General features: G+C 41.0%; 1 protein-coding gene across 3 annotated transcripts in view; it reads left to right on the forward strand.

Annotated features, from left to right (window-relative positions):
- dync1i2a (dynein, cytoplasmic 1, intermediate chain 2a) overlaps positions 1 to 17803 on the forward strand; it is a 51457-nt gene that overhangs the window by 19381 nt on the left and 14273 nt on the right. For all 3 annotated transcript variants that reach the window (XM_062069891.1, XM_062069892.1, XM_062069893.1), the window contains 6 exons: positions 8297 to 8383; positions 10775 to 10937; positions 11018 to 11117; positions 11956 to 12081; positions 14866 to 15012; positions 16634 to 16747. In XM_062069891.1, the coding sequence (XP_061925875.1) occupies positions 8297 to 8383; positions 10775 to 10937; positions 11018 to 11117; positions 11956 to 12081; positions 14866 to 15012; positions 16634 to 16747 (737 nt within the window). The remainder of the gene's footprint in view (positions 1 to 8296; positions 8384 to 10774; positions 10938 to 11017; positions 11118 to 11955; positions 12082 to 14865; positions 15013 to 16633; positions 16748 to 17803) is intronic.

Below are 17803 nucleotides of genomic sequence, written 5' to 3' on the forward strand. Positions count from 1 at the left end.
TCAAGATTCTGATTAAACAGCATGATTATTGCACAGGTGTGCCTAAAGCTGCCCACAAAGGCCATTCTGAAATGTGAAGTTTCGGGGTTTATTGGGGTCTGGCGAGGTTAGAAAAGCAGTCAGTATCTAGTGTAAACACCATATGCCTCACGCAGTGCAACACATCTCCTTCGCAAAGACTTGATCAGGTTTTTGATTGCGGCCTGTGGAATGTTGGTACGTTCCTCTTCAATGGCTGTGGCTGGAACTGGAACCATACTTGCCAACCCTCCCAAATTTTCCGGGACACTCCCGAATTTCAGTGCCTCTCCCGAAAATCTCCCGGGACAACCATTCTCCCGAATTCCTACCGATTTCCAACCAGGAAAACAATATTGGGGGCGTGCCTTAAAGGCACTGCCTTTAGCGTCCTCTCTCACCTGAAAAAGAGACTATAATATATGTCTCCGTTTAATATATTGTTATTGCTCTGCACTATTTCGAGTGTTACTTTATTGTGATTGAACTAACGTTTGATTTACCGTAACACGAGTAAATCAGCTGTTTATTCATTTTGGGAGTGAACAGAGTTGTCAGAACGCTGGTTTGTAATCTATTAATAAAGTTTGATCTGACTGTTTTGTTGACATTCCCTTTAGCGCAGCTCCATCTAATGGATGCATAGGTGCGCCTTATAATCCGGTGCACCTTATACATGAACAAAGTTTTAAAATATGCCATTCATTGAAGGTGCGCCTTATAATCCGGTGCGCCATATAGTGTCTCCCATCCCTCATGTCTATTATTGTTGAGATAACGCAAGCTAAATTCCTCACAATTAACTAATCTAGTCGTCTTTCGCCATATTGTGCTTCAAATATTGCGGTTTTACCACATTTCAGATTTTTTTTAAATTTTAGCATATTGTACAACATTTTTGCCCTGAATTGAGCATTTTCAAGCATAAAATGGCAAATGAACTAACAATATTATAACTACAGTAATATTGGCCACGAGATGAGACCAAACCAATCAGAGCACACTGTTCAGTATTGTGGCCACAGTATCCCTTCTGATATTTTAGCCTTCATGTTGCACCACACATTTTCAATGTCTAGACTACAGGCAGGCCAGTCTAATACCCGCACTCTTTTACTATGAAGCCACGCTGTTGTAACACGTGGCTTGGCATTGTCTTGCTGAAATAAGCAGGGGCGTCCATGATAACGTTGCTTGGATGGCTCCAAAACCTGTGTGTACCTATCAGCATTAATGGTGCCTTCACAGATGTGTAAGTTACCCATTTCTTGGGAAATAATACACCTCCATACCATCACAGATGCTGGCTTTTGAACTTTGCGGCTATAACAGTCCGGATGGTTATTTTCCTCTTTGGTCCGGAGGACACGACGTCCACAGTTTCCAAAAACAATTTGAAATGTGGACTGGTCAGACCACAGAACACTTTTCCACTTTGCATCAGTCCATCTTAGATGGGTGTTGTTGATAAATGGCTTTCGCTTTGCATAATAGAGTTTTAACTTGCACTTACAGATGTAGCGACAAACTGTAGTTACTGACAGTGGTTTTCTGAAGTGTTCCTGAGCCCATGTGGTGATATCCTTTACACACTGATGTCGCTCTTTGATGCAGTACCACCCGAGGGATCGAAGGTCACGGGCATTCAATGTTGGTTTTCAGACTTGCTGCTTACATGCTTTCTCCAGATTCTCTGAACCTTTTGATGATATTACAGACCTTAGATGGTGAAATCCCTAAATTCCTTGCAATAGCTGGTTGAGAAATGTTGTTCTTAAACAATTTGCTCAGGCATTTGTTGACAAAGTGGTGACCCTCGCCCCATCCTTGTTTGTGAATGACTGAGCATTTCATGCTTTTATACCCAATCATGGCACCCACCTGTTCCCAATTTGCCTCTTCACCTGTGGGATGTTCCAAATAAGTGTTTGATGAGAATTCTTCAACTTTTATCAGTCTTTTTTGCCACTTGTGCCAGCCAACATGTTGCAGGCATCAAATTCCAAATGAGCTAATATTTAAAAAAAATAACAAAGTTTACCAGTTCGAACATTAAATATCTTGTCTTTGCAGTGTATTCAATTGAATTTAGGTTGAAAGGGATTTGCAAATCATTGTATTCTCTTTTTATTTACCATTTACACCATGTGACAACTTCATTGCTTTTGGGGTTTGTATAATGATAGCACCATTTAGGAGTTACTTTTTATTCCGCTGCAGAAAGAACACACTGTAGTCCTTTTGTTTGTCATGAGCCCACAAATCTGTGTTGGAAGTGATTCGGAAAATTAAATGAGGCCTAGGAAACGCAAGATTTGGTGCAGCAATTTAAATTCAGACAAGCCTCACTCCTCTAAAACCGTCATTCAGCTTTGAGGCCAACTCATCTTAAGTTTAGTAGTTTAGTTAATGGGCTCGGTGAGAAAATTGTAGACAGGAAGGAGAAATAAGATTATCAAGGAAGATAAAAAGCACAAGGCATGTGATGGTGAGCTGAAATGAAAATACGTATGTCATTGCCGGGCAAGTGAGAATATTTGGGAATGTTCTCGTATCCACATGATGAGCACATCTTTTGTTTAGATATGCCATTGGCCTCTCCTCTCCAAGAGATGTCCAAACTACACAGATTTTGCAAGTCTAGTACAAGTCTGTAATTTTGGCTGTCTGCTTGAGTTACTTGCATCATTGGACATATCCTTTTTAGAACCCCTGAAAGCCTACTTAGGACTTTAAACAGTTTACACATCATCTTGGTTGTTCGGTCAAGTGTAGTCATCTCTGAGATGGACCAGTGAAAGAGGAAGCTCGTGAGAAATCCTCGTGGCTCTGGAGTCTGGACTTTAATAGGCATTGTAAAACTCTGTTAAACAGCGATGGTTTCTGCCAGCTGTTCAGCACCGGGCCCACTTTTCCTCGCCACCGCTATGTAATCATTTCATCAACTCCCTTGCTTCCCTGTCTTCTCCCTTCACCGCACATAACAAAACACATTCGGTGACACTGTGCATTTTTGCACTATCATTTTTTTTTGCCACTGGATGAGGCCTGCATCCACCTCGCCGCTTGCTCGCTCCCCTCTGCGCATTTCTGATGTGCAGTCTAGCGTCAGACCTGTGTTCTGATTGAGCGATTTATCATGTTGTCAAAAGGAGGCGACAGCGAGGCACTCTCAAGGTCAGCGGGCGGTGGCATTAGAGGGAGCCTCCTGCACGCCGAAAAATCACCCTGTCGCAGTGCAAGGCGTTGTGATGAAAGAAGTAAAAGACTTTTGGATGAATCAACTGGCAACTGTCAAGGAGGGGACATTTGCGCAAGCAATAACCTGGTGACCAATCAGCCCAAGTCAACTCAATTATAGGTCATCTTTTTTGTTTGTTTTCAAGTTAAGTTAAAGTACCAATGATTGTCACACACACACTAGGTGTGGTGAAATTTGTCCTCTGCATTTGACCCATCCCCTTGTTCACCCCCTGGGAGGTGAGGGGAGCAGTGGGCAGCAGCGGTGCCGCGCCCGGGAATCATTTTTGGTGATTTAACCCCCAAATCCAACCCTTGATGCTGAGTGCCAAGCAGGGAGGTAATGGGTCCCATTTTTATAGTCTTTGGTATGACTCGGCCGGGGTTTGAACTCACAACCTACCGATCTCAGGGCGGACACTCTAACCACTAGGCCACTGAAGTTAGGGAAAAGTCATGTTGAATGGTGTCATTTATCGCCAGGTTTAAGAAAATCACCAATTGGTTGGTGAATTCTGTCTCTGCAGTAATGCTTGACAATACACCGACTCAGTATGCAGTTTTTAACAAGTGGCTGTAGTTACTGACTTAAGTATATTGCTGCAGAGTAGGGTAGTGATGCAGAATGCTGGTGTGTCTACAAAGGGCTTGACAAATCTAGTATTTAATGGAATGGGATTTTTTTAATCATTTTCGATTCAGAGCAAGGTCACAACTTCAAATCACAAAAGCCCTTAGTGGTCTTTTTCAATGCCACTTCAAAATACGGTTGGTTTTTATGTACTTAAAGCATATAATACCTATTGTATGTAGAGATGGATGCAATCACTCTTTAGGATTTATTTATTATTGCACGTCAGTGTGATGCCACCCTCAGTTTTGCCCGAGTGCAGCATATAACCCCTCTTTAATTAAGAGTTGTAACCAACATCTATTTAACATGTATGAAGAAGACCCTTTTTTTTAGTTTCCAGCATGGCTGCGACACAGTGCCCAAGACAAGGTTTAACCCTTGTGCCCGGCCAAGGGCCTAAAACAGGCATTACACGTGTTCCTTATGTGATATGATTGTTCAGTTTAAAGGTTAGCAGTCTGAAATTATAATTTTTTAAATAAAATTGCATTGTATTTCTCATTGCAACGTTGTTTGGATAGAAAGTAAACAATGTATATAGATTTTCCGCCCCATTGATACCATTTAAAACAACTTTTTGAACAGACTGTAATCCTGGTATATTATATGTTTTCCATGAAAACGGAATAATTTGCATTGTTGCCTATTGGGGAAAAACAAGAAAATATTGTTTTGGTATGATTGCGCCCACTTTAATCGCCCGAAAATCATGAGCATAATACTCAGAGCTTTGATGAGCGTAGATGAGTTAAACTGCGATTAAACCGCTGAAATGTTATGAAAATGATTTTGAGCAGTTATATAAAACATGGCAGATATACAGTACAGGCCAAAACTTTGGACACACCTTCTCATTCAATGCATTTTCTTTATTTCACATCAAAACTATGAATAACTGAAAACATGTTTTATACTGTAGTTTCTTCAAAATAGCCACCCTTTGCTCTGATTACTACTAGCTCGGATGGTAGAGTGGCCGTGCCAGCAACTTGAGGGTTCCAGGTTCGATCCCTGCTTCTGCCAACCTTGTCCCTGCCGTTGTGTCCTTGGGCAAGACGCTTTACCCACCTGCTCCCAGTGCCACCCACACTGGTTTAAAAATGTAACTTAGATATTGGGTTTCACAATGTAAAGTATTTTGAGTCACTAGAGAAAAGCGCTATATAAATTCAATTCACTTCACACTACTGCTTTGCACACTCTTGGCATTCTCTCCATGAGCTTCAAGCACACCTGTGAAGTGAAAAACATTTCAGGTGACTACCTCTTGAAGCTCATGGAGAGAATGCCAAGAGTGTGCGAAAAAGTAATCCGAGCAAAGGGTGGCTATTTTGAAGAAACTGGAATATAAAACATGTTTTCAGTTATTTCACCTTTTTTTGTTAAGTACATAACTCCACATGTGTTCATTCATAGTTTTGATGTGACAATCTACAATGTAAATAGTCATGAAAATATAGAAAACACATTGAATGAGAAGGTGTGTCCAAACTTTTGGTCTGTTTTGTATATAAAATACTTGAACTTAATGAACTCAACCAAGTCCTGCCTGCTTTCTCTCTCATTTTAGCTCAGTAGACTTTGTAAAAATAATCATTTTTGTACTGTATCAAAATCAATGTTGTCACAAATTATTCAAGGCTTAATTATCAAATCTTCCACGCTGCAAAATATTTCTAGAAATATTGTGTTTTTTGCATTTTTCCATCTATTATTAAAAAAATTGTTATTTTTGACAAAACATACAAACTTTATATCTATAGATAGATGTGAAGGTGTTAAAAGATTTCCAACATTGAAAGCATAATAAAATATAGTAATTATTTATTATTATTAATTAATTGATTAATGACTTATGACATGTTTAGTTTAGTCTTTATTTGAAGGGACAATGCACAGAAACATTAAGCTCAAAGACAGATATGTTCTCTACCAGATTATAGCTATATAGCTAATTTCCATCTGCAGTCCCTGGCTACCTAAATTAAAGGGATACAAAAATCATGCAATAAAATTATGACAATAAAATCATACTATAGCATGTAATCAAATTAAGAAAAGTCATAAAATGCCCTTTCATGGACACATACTTAATATACAATACAACCACACCTCATTTACATCATCACACAAAGACAATACATGCTTTTGTTTATTTGTAAAAACAACCATGATTTTAACAAACACAACTCACAATTTACAACAAAAATGCTCTCATGGATAAATATAATACACATTAAGTTGATGTGTCAAACATAATGCCCACCTTAGTTTATGAGCGGATCCCTTTTGGATCCTAAGAGTAAGTGTGTGTAGTCAATCTTAATGTTGCACAAAGGTTATTGTTTGGTTGAGTTTTGAGTCAAGAGTTGTGATCACCTTTGGGCAGAACTACAATAGAGGTTGTGAGCCTGACATCAGTGACCTCTGACCTCTTTTGATGAATGGTTCAAATTCCCTCAGACTGTTTTTTCTACCTGGAGCTGTAATGGCTATGTGTCCCAATACTTTTGTTCATACTTAAAATCTCACCTAAGGTCACAATATTTGGTCTGCTAAACAAAGGTATCATGCCAATGATGTTGGTTTAGCTGTGATCCACCAATGTTTATTTAGAAGCCATTTGGAAGAAAGCAAGAAAGTGGTGTTCAAAGCCTCGTCTTTGGGGGAACAAGAAATGATCTTCCTCACCGTGCGCTTCGGTGATTAGCTTTAGTGGCAAAGGTTGCAAAGTAAAAAGTCTTTGCAAAGTGGTTTGCACGTGCCGCTTTTGAGACTTTTGTGCTGTGTAGTTTGCGAGGAAGAGGAAGACACCTGCAGCACAGAGCAAAGGTCGTTGAGTTGTATTCTTGTTCATCACTAGCCATGTTTGCCTTGATTTGTTGTATAAAGGATAAGACCACAACCCCCTCTTAGCCCTGGCTGCCTCTTCTCCCCCCCAAAAAAGCTTTTATTCCTTAAGTGGTGCAAAATCCATAATTGGGCCTTCCTTTAGAGGAGGTGTCGGTATATAGGACGTCGATGATCAGGGTATATTCTGTTAAATGTAACCCCCCCCGCTTTCCTACACCACCCACACTTGCTCTGCGCTACCCCATCCCCCTCGCCCCCCATACACATCCCCAGTGGGGTCACCAGGATCACTAGCTTTTCTCAAAATGGCCATTTTGGCTGGCAGGTGCATTATACCCTTTATTTTCAGATTGTCTATCCGCTGCTAATGCCTGTCAGGTTGATTGCTCCGGCTGCCTCGCCGGGGAAAGGGCTGACGAGAACGGCCGGCTCCGGCTGAAAGACAGTGATTACTGTTTTCCTTTAAGCCTGATTGAGGTCCTTGAAAGGAAAGATTTTAACCTTCTCATGTTGGTTGCAAAGCGTACATTGAAATGGCACGTGTCATCAAACCAGTAAACTCATCAGTGCGCCAAATAATGTCCTTCCTTCGAGATGCTCTTCCATCGTCCGTTATGGACAAAGTGACAGATGACATTATCATTTAGATTATCTCAGTGGGAAGGACATTTTGTGGCCTTGGATTAGCCTTCAAGGCTAAGATAACCACCTGTATGTTTGTCTTCTTGTATTCCACACATTCAAAGCGTGGGCTATATACTGTCTCTCTTTTGAAAGAGTGTTTCCACATGCTTTGAGCTACAACCAGTGTGCAGTAGGCCAGCTGGACTGAGCTGCAGTTTGTTGTACATTATCTGCGCTTGAATAGAAGTTTCAGGACCTCCTGCTAGGATGGTAATTACACGGACTTGCCGTTCAGGGGCGGGGAGAACGCTTGTCTCGGAGCAGCCAGGCGGAAAACCTCTGTGCCCATCCCCATGCCACCTCTGAAGAGTACAAGACAATCCCGTCATCACCATCTGCTTTTGCACCATGCCGTCATCCAGCTCCACCAATGGGATGCTCCCGGGCACCTGCTAAGCCCCCCGCCTGCCCTGTTGCCCCATTGCCTTAGAAGAGGCCAAGCAGACAGAGAGCAAAGAGCCACACTGACAACTAGGCTAGTCTTTGAATGGCTGGAGGCTCATTAACAGCTGGGAAAAATGGGACTACAAGACACCCGCTGTGCTGTGTCCGTTTAACACAAATGACAAGCGCTCTGCTTTAGAGACGTGCCATCTCTGTGAAAGGCAACATTGTGCCTGACAAACTTAACCAATGCAAGGCAGATGAAAATCAGTCTTTTGCAGTGCCTACAAGCAATCACTGGGAGACGCTTTCACTGAAAGAAGAAAATAGCGGATGTGAAAGAAAGGTGAAAATAGGTGTGGGACTTTGTGCTTCTGTGGAGGCATGAACATATAATCACTTATATACAGTCTGCATGTTGCTATAAAACATTCAACAAATACATGGAATTGTATTATACTTAACATTCATTGTGATCAACAGATGAGGAAGAAGAGGAAGAAGTTACTCCCCCTCAGCCAGTAGTCGAGATTCAAATTGAGAAGCCTGACCAAAAAGAGGAGGAGGAAGGTACTGTACGATTACTGCTCATGTGAAATAAAGTGAATTGTGTTTATATGGCGCTTCGCCTCGAGAGACTCAAAGTGAAACACATTATCTACATCTTTTAAATGGTAAATGGGCTATATACTTGTATAGCGCTTTTCTACCTTCAAGGTACTCAAAGCACTTTGACACTATTTCCACATTCACCCATTCACACACACATTCACACACTGATGGCGGGAGCTGCCATGCATCAGGAGCAAGGGTGAAGTGTCTTGCTCAAGGACACAACGGACGTGACGAGGTTGGTAGAAGGTGGGGATTGAACTAGGAACCCTCAGGTTGCTGGCACGGCCACTCTCCCAACCTGCGCCACGCCGTCCCCTAGGAAACTGTGGACAAAAAAGCAGTAAGTTTTTTTGTCCACAGTTTGGGACTTTGGCGCTTTCGTAGCAGGAGCGGGCTTCGATGGGCTGATGGCAGTGACGGTCCGTGGCGCCGGCCGGAGCGTTTCTTCTCTTTGGAGCGGTCTTAATTGAGGCATCCGCCACCTTGTTTTACTAGTTTAATCTATCAATCATGGATTTCATTACTTGGAAGTATGTTAATCGTTCCCATGTTATTACGCTAACATTTTATGCTAGTATTTTAGAAAATCTAAGTATAAACAGAAAAAATCATATATTTCAATATTTGACTCAATTTTGCAAATATGTTAACTTTTCCCATTAGCATGCTAATGTTTGATGTTGTCGTTTTAGCTTTTTCTTTGACCTTTAAAGCCAAAACAACAATGGTTTTGTTACTTGGCATCATTTTGGAAGCATGATAACCATTGAATGCTAACTTTTTATACCAGCATCTCAGATAATTTTGTATGTCGTTAACATCTTGGTAGTACGCTAACGGTTCCCATAATATTAGAACATGCTAACAAATTTTATGGCGTTCAAACCTAATAATCATGGAATTCGGTCATCTTGTTAGCATGCAAACTGTTAGCATGCTCACGCTAACAAGGCCAATTTTTATTATTTTTAGCAAATATATTTAATTGAATTTTACAGTTAAAATCACATTTGACAATCATACTTTGCTCACTCAGATACTTCATACATGCACACATACACACTCACAAGCACGCTTGAGGAGAGAGGTGCACTTGGGCTTTAACAACTCAAGGTTTACAGTATGGACATTATTAGAAAAAGTACCCAGATATTGTATATACATCCATCCATTCTGCACTGGCTGAGGATAAGCAGACGATCCAGACCGTAGCAAGATGGATGAATATTCCTCGGCATCAAGGATCCTCAGGAAGTGATCACTAGATCATCTCCCGGAGTACCTCTCCACCCTTCACACTTAAAAGAAGAAAAAGTCACATTTTCGTGGCTCGATCAGATTAAAAAATAAGAAATAAACATTTAAAACCATTTCAAAAGTGACACAAAAAAGCAATAGAAGTGTGGGAACAATACAAAAAATAATAACAATAATAAAAAAGGAATAAAACTACAAAAAAGATACAACAATTTTTTAAAATGTCTATAAGTTATGATTCAATATATGTCAGTAAAGGCTTCCAGGTTAGTTCCTATTTATTCATATTTGTAAAGTTTATAAATTTTATTTTTTCAAGAGTCATTACATTCACAGATTAATTTAACCAGTTCCTGAAGTTGGGTGCAGATGAGCTTTCCCAGTCTTTGACAATGAGTCTTTTGGCCAGAACCGTCCCGAGAAGCAACACAGCTGTAATATATTTTGTGTTTCTGAAGACCACCCAAACAAAATGATATCCCTGTCAGGGACAAGTTTTCTCTGATATATACCCCCGAGTAAAAGAAGATGATGCTGGACCAAAATGGTTGAATAATTGGACATTCCCAAAAGGAATGAGACAGTGATCCTTCAGCTGATTTACATGTATCACAAAGTGGAGATGTATCAGGATAACATTTGTGTAATGAGACTTTGGAGTAATAGAAACGATTAATCACTTTAAACTGCATGAGCCTATGTCTGCTGTTAATTGAGCAATTGTGAATTTGAGAGCGTGTCCGTTCCCATTGCTGTTTGGGTATAGTTGTTCTTACTTCCTGTTCCCAGGCTCTTTTAACACAGTCTGCTGATGTCATGGACATAATGAAGCAGCTGGCAAATTTGGCGATAAGCTTTTTACTTGTAGGTGATAAATTTAGTAATTCTAAGAGAGGGTGTTTTTCATTTACCAGCTGAGAATTTGAAAGGTTTTCTTTATTAATTTCTTACCTTCAAAAAGCGAAACCAACCGGATTGGGACAAATAGCAAGGCATATTTTAAATACAATTTTATAGATATATCTAAAACTCAAATATGAAATTATTTCATCTATCGTAGTTTTTTAATTGAGTTCTTTCTGCACACAGTAATCCTCCACGAGTTGACAGAGGAGGAGAAACTCCAGATTCTGCACTCGGACGATTTTGTGAATTTCTTCGACCACAGCACTCGCATCATTGAGAGGGCTTTGTCAGAGCACGTTGACCTTTTCTTTGATTACAGTGGCCGCGACCTGGAGGAAAAAGAGGGGTAATTGTTTGCTAAGAAGATATCGTACACATGGCATTAAAAGGTGTGTTTGATGGTTTGGCTGCTCTTTTTTCCGACAGTGAAATCCAGGCAGGGGCAAAACTTTCACTCAACAGACAATTCACAGACGAGCGCTGGTCCAAGTATCGTATTGTCACCTGCCTCGACTGGTCCCCTCAGGTTTGAATTTTTATCCCTCTTTGTCACAATTCAACCAACATATACTGTAGAATATCTAGGTAAAACATCATTGAAAAATGTTGTTGTATGTTATATGTATCTTCACGCTGTACGCGTAACTTTTATATCCAGATGGAATGTTGTGTAAACCTGCAGTGATTCATTAATGTCTATAGAGTATACTGTACATGTTTTCCTTTGCCCAAATACAGATAATTCAGTGTGCAGCTATTGACTGTTGGAGCAACTTAACTTCGGCCGGCTATATAATGTTTTATGATTACATAGCCAGAGTTTGACAGCATTTACTTCAGCCACAAGTCCCTCAGGAAATTAAAGTTATGTCCCTCCCAAATTGTCACTCAGTCAGACACCGTAATGATTTGTTTCCTTTGGCGTCCAAAGTTATTTCATGCATGATTCTGCAATGACTTGTGACACTGATTGAATGGCAGATTTTTGTACACAGCATTTAGCTGCCCAGTTGGAAATCCATACCCTTCTTGTTTGTAATTGGGCATTCCAACTCTATGTTTTACATTAATTATTCAAATCAACAAAAATCTTTCATCTTATTTACGTCAGAGAAGGTTTTTTTTTTTATGAAGCTCTCAGGTTCTATTAAAGGCTGCAGTTTCCTTTAGGTTCCAATTTATAAGAGAAAATAAAAACTTGGCAAGTATTCTCAAGGGGGCGGGGTGACATAAACAAGCCATACATCTTAAGGAAAGGATTATTCCTGAAGGGACTCAGCAGCACGACGGAGCCAAGCCTAAAAGCCCTAATCCAAACTCCCAACACCCACAAACCCCACTAACTAATTTGATTCTCTCCCTAGTATCCCGAACTGCTGGTTGCCTCCTACAACAACAATGTGGACGTGCCTCACGACCCAGACGGCGTGGCTTTGGTGTGGAACATGAAATACAAGAAAACCACACCGGAGTATGTGTTTCACTGTCAGGTACGGAAAACATTTCGTCTCTCCCACTCATCCTCACCTGTGACTTCCTTCACAACAAGTAGATAGCGATACTGACTTGCCCGCCCCCTCACTTCCACCCCCCACCTTAATGCCCACTGTTGTGGCATCCACCTCCACCACATCTGTGAGCACACATGCTACTAGAGCACGGAAAAGGACCTCGAATGCCATCAGAGAATTGCAGCAAAGTTTAAGTGTGTGTGGTAGTTTGTAATGTTCAGCAGCAGCGCTCCAACGCTGTCCAACTTTATTACGCTGTCTGCCTCGAGGCGACTCCAGCAAGACGACTTGAGTGCAACCACATGTTGATGCCTGAAGAGCGGATGTAGTCGCCTGGCTCGACTGCACAGAAGTGTGAACACAAATGTCTCGGTGCATTTGGAATGATCTTCCTCATGTGCATAGTTTTTCTTTTTAACCCTTATATGTCCCCAAAATCAACGTGGAAAAATGTGATCACACTAATCCAACTAAATGTTTTCTTCAGCACAACTTGTAATGTGTTTGGGCTCCGCGTGCCCTTTTTAAGTGTAATACCTCTGAGCTATTACTTGTAAGTATTATTATGATCAGTGTCGATTACAGGTGAAGCCATTTTCCCTCTAAATCTGTTTCTAAGAGTTCAGACAAAGGCCGAATCGTACGAAAAACCATAAATAAACATTAAACATCACTTTTACTTTTTAATTAAAGACTTTTGTTGGCAAAGCCGGAGATGCGTGGAATGGGGGGAAAGAAGGGGAGAGCCATGCCGATGTCATCTTTGTACTTTGAGGTCTTTCTTAAATTCAGTAGTGTTTCTCCCTTTCTTTTGCGGGCCATATAAAATGGCGTGGAGGGCCAGATGTGGCCCGTGGGCCTTGAGTTTGATACCTGTGTCCTAAGTTGTCCACTAGACCAGTGTTTTTCAACCTTTTTCGAGCCAAGGCACATTTTTTTCATTGGAAAAATCCCGAGGCACACCACTAGCGGAAAACATAAAAAAATGAAACTCAGCAGCCGATATTGACAGTAAAAAGTAGTTCTCGCAATTGTTGGATATAAATGCAAACCATAACCAACCATGCATCACTATAGCTCATTTCAAAGTAGGTGTATTGTCACCACCTGTCACATCACGCCATGACTTATTTTGAGTTTTTTGGTGTTTTACTTTGTATAGTGTTTCCTATTTTGTTGTTGATTGTCATGTCACGTACGGATGTGCTTTGTGGACGCCGTCTGCTGCTCCACACGCTGTAAGTCTTTGAGGTCGTACAGCATTCTGTTTTTGTTTACTTTGCAGCCAGTTCAGTATTAGTTTCGTTCTGCATAGCCTTTCCTAACATTCAATGCCTTTTCTTAGCGGCACTCGCCTTTTGTTTATTTTTAGTTTAAGCATTAGAAACCTTTTTACCTGCACGCTGCCTCCCACTGTCGTCTGCATATTGTGATCACGACAAACAATGTTCCCGACATCTACAAAGCAATTAGCTATCTGCTGCCACCTACTGATATGGTTGAGTATTACACAGTTACTCTGCTGAGCTCTAGACAGCACCGACACTCAACAACAACACATTATTTGCGGATTATAATCACTGGTGTGCAAAAAATATTTTTAACCCAATTAGGTGAAATGACATCATCTCCCACGGCACACCAGACAGTATCTCACGGTACACTAATGTGCTGCGGCACAGTGGTTGAAAAACACTGCACTCGACAGCATTGAGGGGTGGCTGCCAGAAGGAGGTTGACATCTATAATGTCAAATCCCTTTCATCCCATGCACAAATAACAATGAGTTGCTGCTTTAGCATTACACTGTTATATCAACAGTACAAGAAGGAGCTGTCTACCCAGAGCTACAGAAGTGATCACTGTGATCTTTCTCTTGGTGTGCAATACGAGTGTTGGGATAATGTTTTTTGTTTTATTTTGTATATACATAGTGCAATTGTTAGTGCTTAGACGAATTACTCATTACTATTTTTTTTAGTTTTTTTATTACTATTTATCAATCAATCAATCAAGGTTTACTTACTATATAGCCCTAAATCACGAGTGTCTCAAAGGGCTGCACAAGCCACAACGACATCCTGGGCTCAGATCCCACATCAGGGTAAGAAAAAAGTAAACCCAATGGGATGACAATGAGAAACCTTGGAGGGGACCGCAGATGTGGGGAACCCCCCCAGTCCATAGTGGATCTAACATAATAGTGTGAGAGTCCAGTCCATAGTGGATCTAACATAATAGTGTGAGAGTCCAGTCTATAGTGGATCTAACATAATAGTGTGAGAGTCCAGTCTATAGTGGATCTAACATAATAGTGTGATAGTCCAGTCCATAGTGGATCTAACATAATAGTGTGAGAGTCCAGTCCATAGTGGATCTAACATAATAGTGTGAGAGTCCAGTCCATAGTGGATCTAACATAATAGTGTGAGAGTCTTTAGGACCATGGTGGATTATTTTGCAGTCATACTCAATAAAAAAGCACAAAGATGAGTCCGCAACGTGTGGGATTCTGTGTGGATATTTGATTATACAGAAAAAGCGAGCAAACAGACTAGTTTGTTACGCGCAATAATTGGCCGTACACAACCGAGACAGCGTATGAAAACCGAGCCAAATTATGGCTAACATTTGTGTCGGAAACGGACAAAAAGTGGGGTGAACGAGGTACCACTCTATTACTACTATTAACTTGTGTTGTGTCAATATGAACATTGTTGTCATAATCATTACCAATTAGCACGTTCCTCATTTCTTTGACAGTCAGCCGTTATGTCTGCTGCATTCGCCAAGTTCCACCCAAACGTTGTGGTTGGGGGCACATACTCGGGCCAAATTGTCCTGTGGGACAACAGGAGTAATAAAAGGACCCCGGTACAGAGGACTCCCCTGTCTGCAGCGGCACATACGGTACCTTTTAAAAAAAAATTATACGTATATACAGTCGTGGTCAAAAGTGTACATACATAATGTCATGGCTGTCTTGAGTTTCCAATCATTTCTACATGACTATTTTGTGTGTAGTTTGGTTCTTTTATGAATTTATTATGGGTCTACTGAAAATGTGACCAAATCTGCTGGGTCAAAAGTATACATACAGCAATGTTAATATTTGCTTAAATGTCCCTTGGCAAGTTTCACTGCAATAAGGCGCTTTTGGTAGCCATCCACAAGCTTTTAGCAAGCTTCTGCTTGAATTTCTGACCACAAAATTGGTGCAGTTCAGCTAATTTTGTTGGTTTTCTGACATGGACTTGTTTCTTCAGCATTGTCCACACGCTTAAGTCAGGACTTTGGGAAGGCCATTCTAAAACCTTCATTCTAGCCTGATTTAGCCATTCCTTTACCACTTTTGATGTGTGTTTGGGGTCATTGTCCTGTTGGAACACCCAACTGCGCCCAAGATCCAACCTCCGGGCTGATGATTTTAGCTTGTCCTGAAGAATTTGGAGGTAGTCCTCCTTTTTCATTGTTCCATTTCCTCTGTAAAGCACCAGTTCCATTGGCAGCAAAACAGGCCCAGAGCATAATACTACCACCACCATGCTTGATGGTAGGAATTGGTGTTCCTGGGATTAAAGGCCTCACCTTTCCGCCTCCAAACATATTGCTGGTTATTGTGGCCAAACAGCTCCATTTTTGTTTCATCTAACCACAGAACTTTCCTCCAGAAGGTCTTATCTTCGTCCATGTGATGTCAGATGAAACAAAAATGGAGCTGTTTGGCCACAATACCCAGCAATATGTTTGGAGGCGGAAAAGTGAGGCGTTTAATCCCAGGAACACCATTCCTACCATCAAGCATGGTGGTGGTAGTATTATGCTCTGGGCCTGTTTTGCTGCCAATGGAACTGGTGCTTTAAATGGGACAATGAAAAAGGAGGATTACCTCTAAATTCTTCAGGACAGGCTAAAATCATCAGCCCGAAGGTTGGGTCTTGGGCGCAGTTGGGTGTTCCAACAGGACAATGACCCCAAACGCACCTCAAATGTGGTAAAGGAATGGCTAAATCAGGCTAGAATGAAGGTTTTGGAATGGCCTTCTCAAAGTCCTGACTTAAACGTGTGGACAATGCTGAAGAAACAAGTCCATGTCAGAAAACCAACACATTTAGCTGAACTGCACCAATTTTGTCAAGAGGAGTGGTCGAAAATTCAAGCAGAAGCTTGTGGATGGCTACCAAAAGTGCCTTATTGCAGTGAAACTTGCCAAGGGACATGTAAGCAAATATTAACATTGCTGTATGTATACTTTTGACCCAGCAGATTTGCTCACATTTTCAGTAGACCCATAATAAATTCATAAAAGAAGCAAACTTCATGAATGTTTTTTGTGACCAACAAGTATGTGCTCCAATCACTCTATCACAAAAAAATCAGAGTTGTAGAAATGATTGGAAACTCAAGACAGCCATGACATTATGTTCTTTACAAGGGTATGTAAACTTTTGATCGCAACTGTATATATGTGTGTATATACGTGTGCGTGTGTTGGCCTTCCTTGCATTCTCCTGCTGTGCTGTCTCTGCAGCATCCAGTCTACTGCGTCAATGTGGTTGGAACCCAGAATGCCAACAACCTGATCAGCATCTCCACTGATGGCAAGATGTGCTCCTGGAGCCTGGACATGCTCTCTCAGCCACAGGTACTGACTAAATATGCTCAGAGGAATATTTACTCTTAGGAAAGCATAAAACCTTAAAGGGGAACTGCACTTTTTTTGTAATTTTGCCTCTTTTTCACAACCATGAGAAACAAGAAGACAAAAGTTTGTTTTTTTCCGCTTTCTAACATAAAATTGGCATTGCTCTCATTAGATGCAGTGCATCTAATGAGAGCAATCAATTCTACCTCTAAATCACTTTTTCGGGCGGTATAGCTCGGTTGGTGGAGTGGCCGTGCCAGCAACTTGAGGATTCCAGGTTCGATCCCCGCTTCCGCATCCTAGTCACTTTGGGTTTCACTATGTAAAAGCGCTTTGAGTCACTAGAGAAAAAGCGCTATATAAATATAATTCACCTCACTTCACTTCACTTTAAAAATGCATTCAAAAACCGTCAACAATACTTAATTTACGTTCGGTAACCTGTATAGTAACCAAACTGTAGCAATATTGTTGTTATCAGAGTGAACACTGAGGAACTATTTTTCTAGCGTACTAACACATCGGTGTGCTACAGTACTAGCTGTAAAAGCTAACTACGGCGAGAGATAAGGTAGCTTTTAAGTCAGCACGAAACACTGTTTAGTTTGTAATGCACAACACAATGCAATAAGACACCAATCTGAAAAACATGGATAATCCTATTACAGTGTCTGTAAAGTAATAGCCCACATTTCATGTTTTTTTTGTACACAGCTAGCTCAGCAGCATATTCACTGTAGTGTACGGTGATGTGCTGCATGCATCATTATCAATAGAGTAGTGACTCACTCGATGGACAGTTGTCCGTTTGGCCAGGGACGTTTCCAGTTAATTTGGGCACTCCATTAATTTTGCATAGCTTGGCTCAAAAGTTCTAGATTGGCAGCGTGACCATGTGGCACTCTTCTTTGTGCTTGCTTCTATAAGTAGTAGTGCATCCTCCATATATTTAGTTTAAAAAAGATAAGGCTGTGAATCCTCATTTGTCCAAAAACCGTCGTCTTCGTTGTCTACTACCAAGACCCAATCCCAATACACCCCCTCGCCCACTACCAC

This window comes from Entelurus aequoreus, linkage group LG14, assembly GCF_033978785.1.
Source record: "Entelurus aequoreus isolate RoL-2023_Sb linkage group LG14, RoL_Eaeq_v1.1, whole genome shotgun sequence".
Lineage (NCBI taxonomy): Eukaryota > Metazoa > Chordata > Actinopteri > Syngnathiformes > Syngnathidae > Entelurus > Entelurus aequoreus.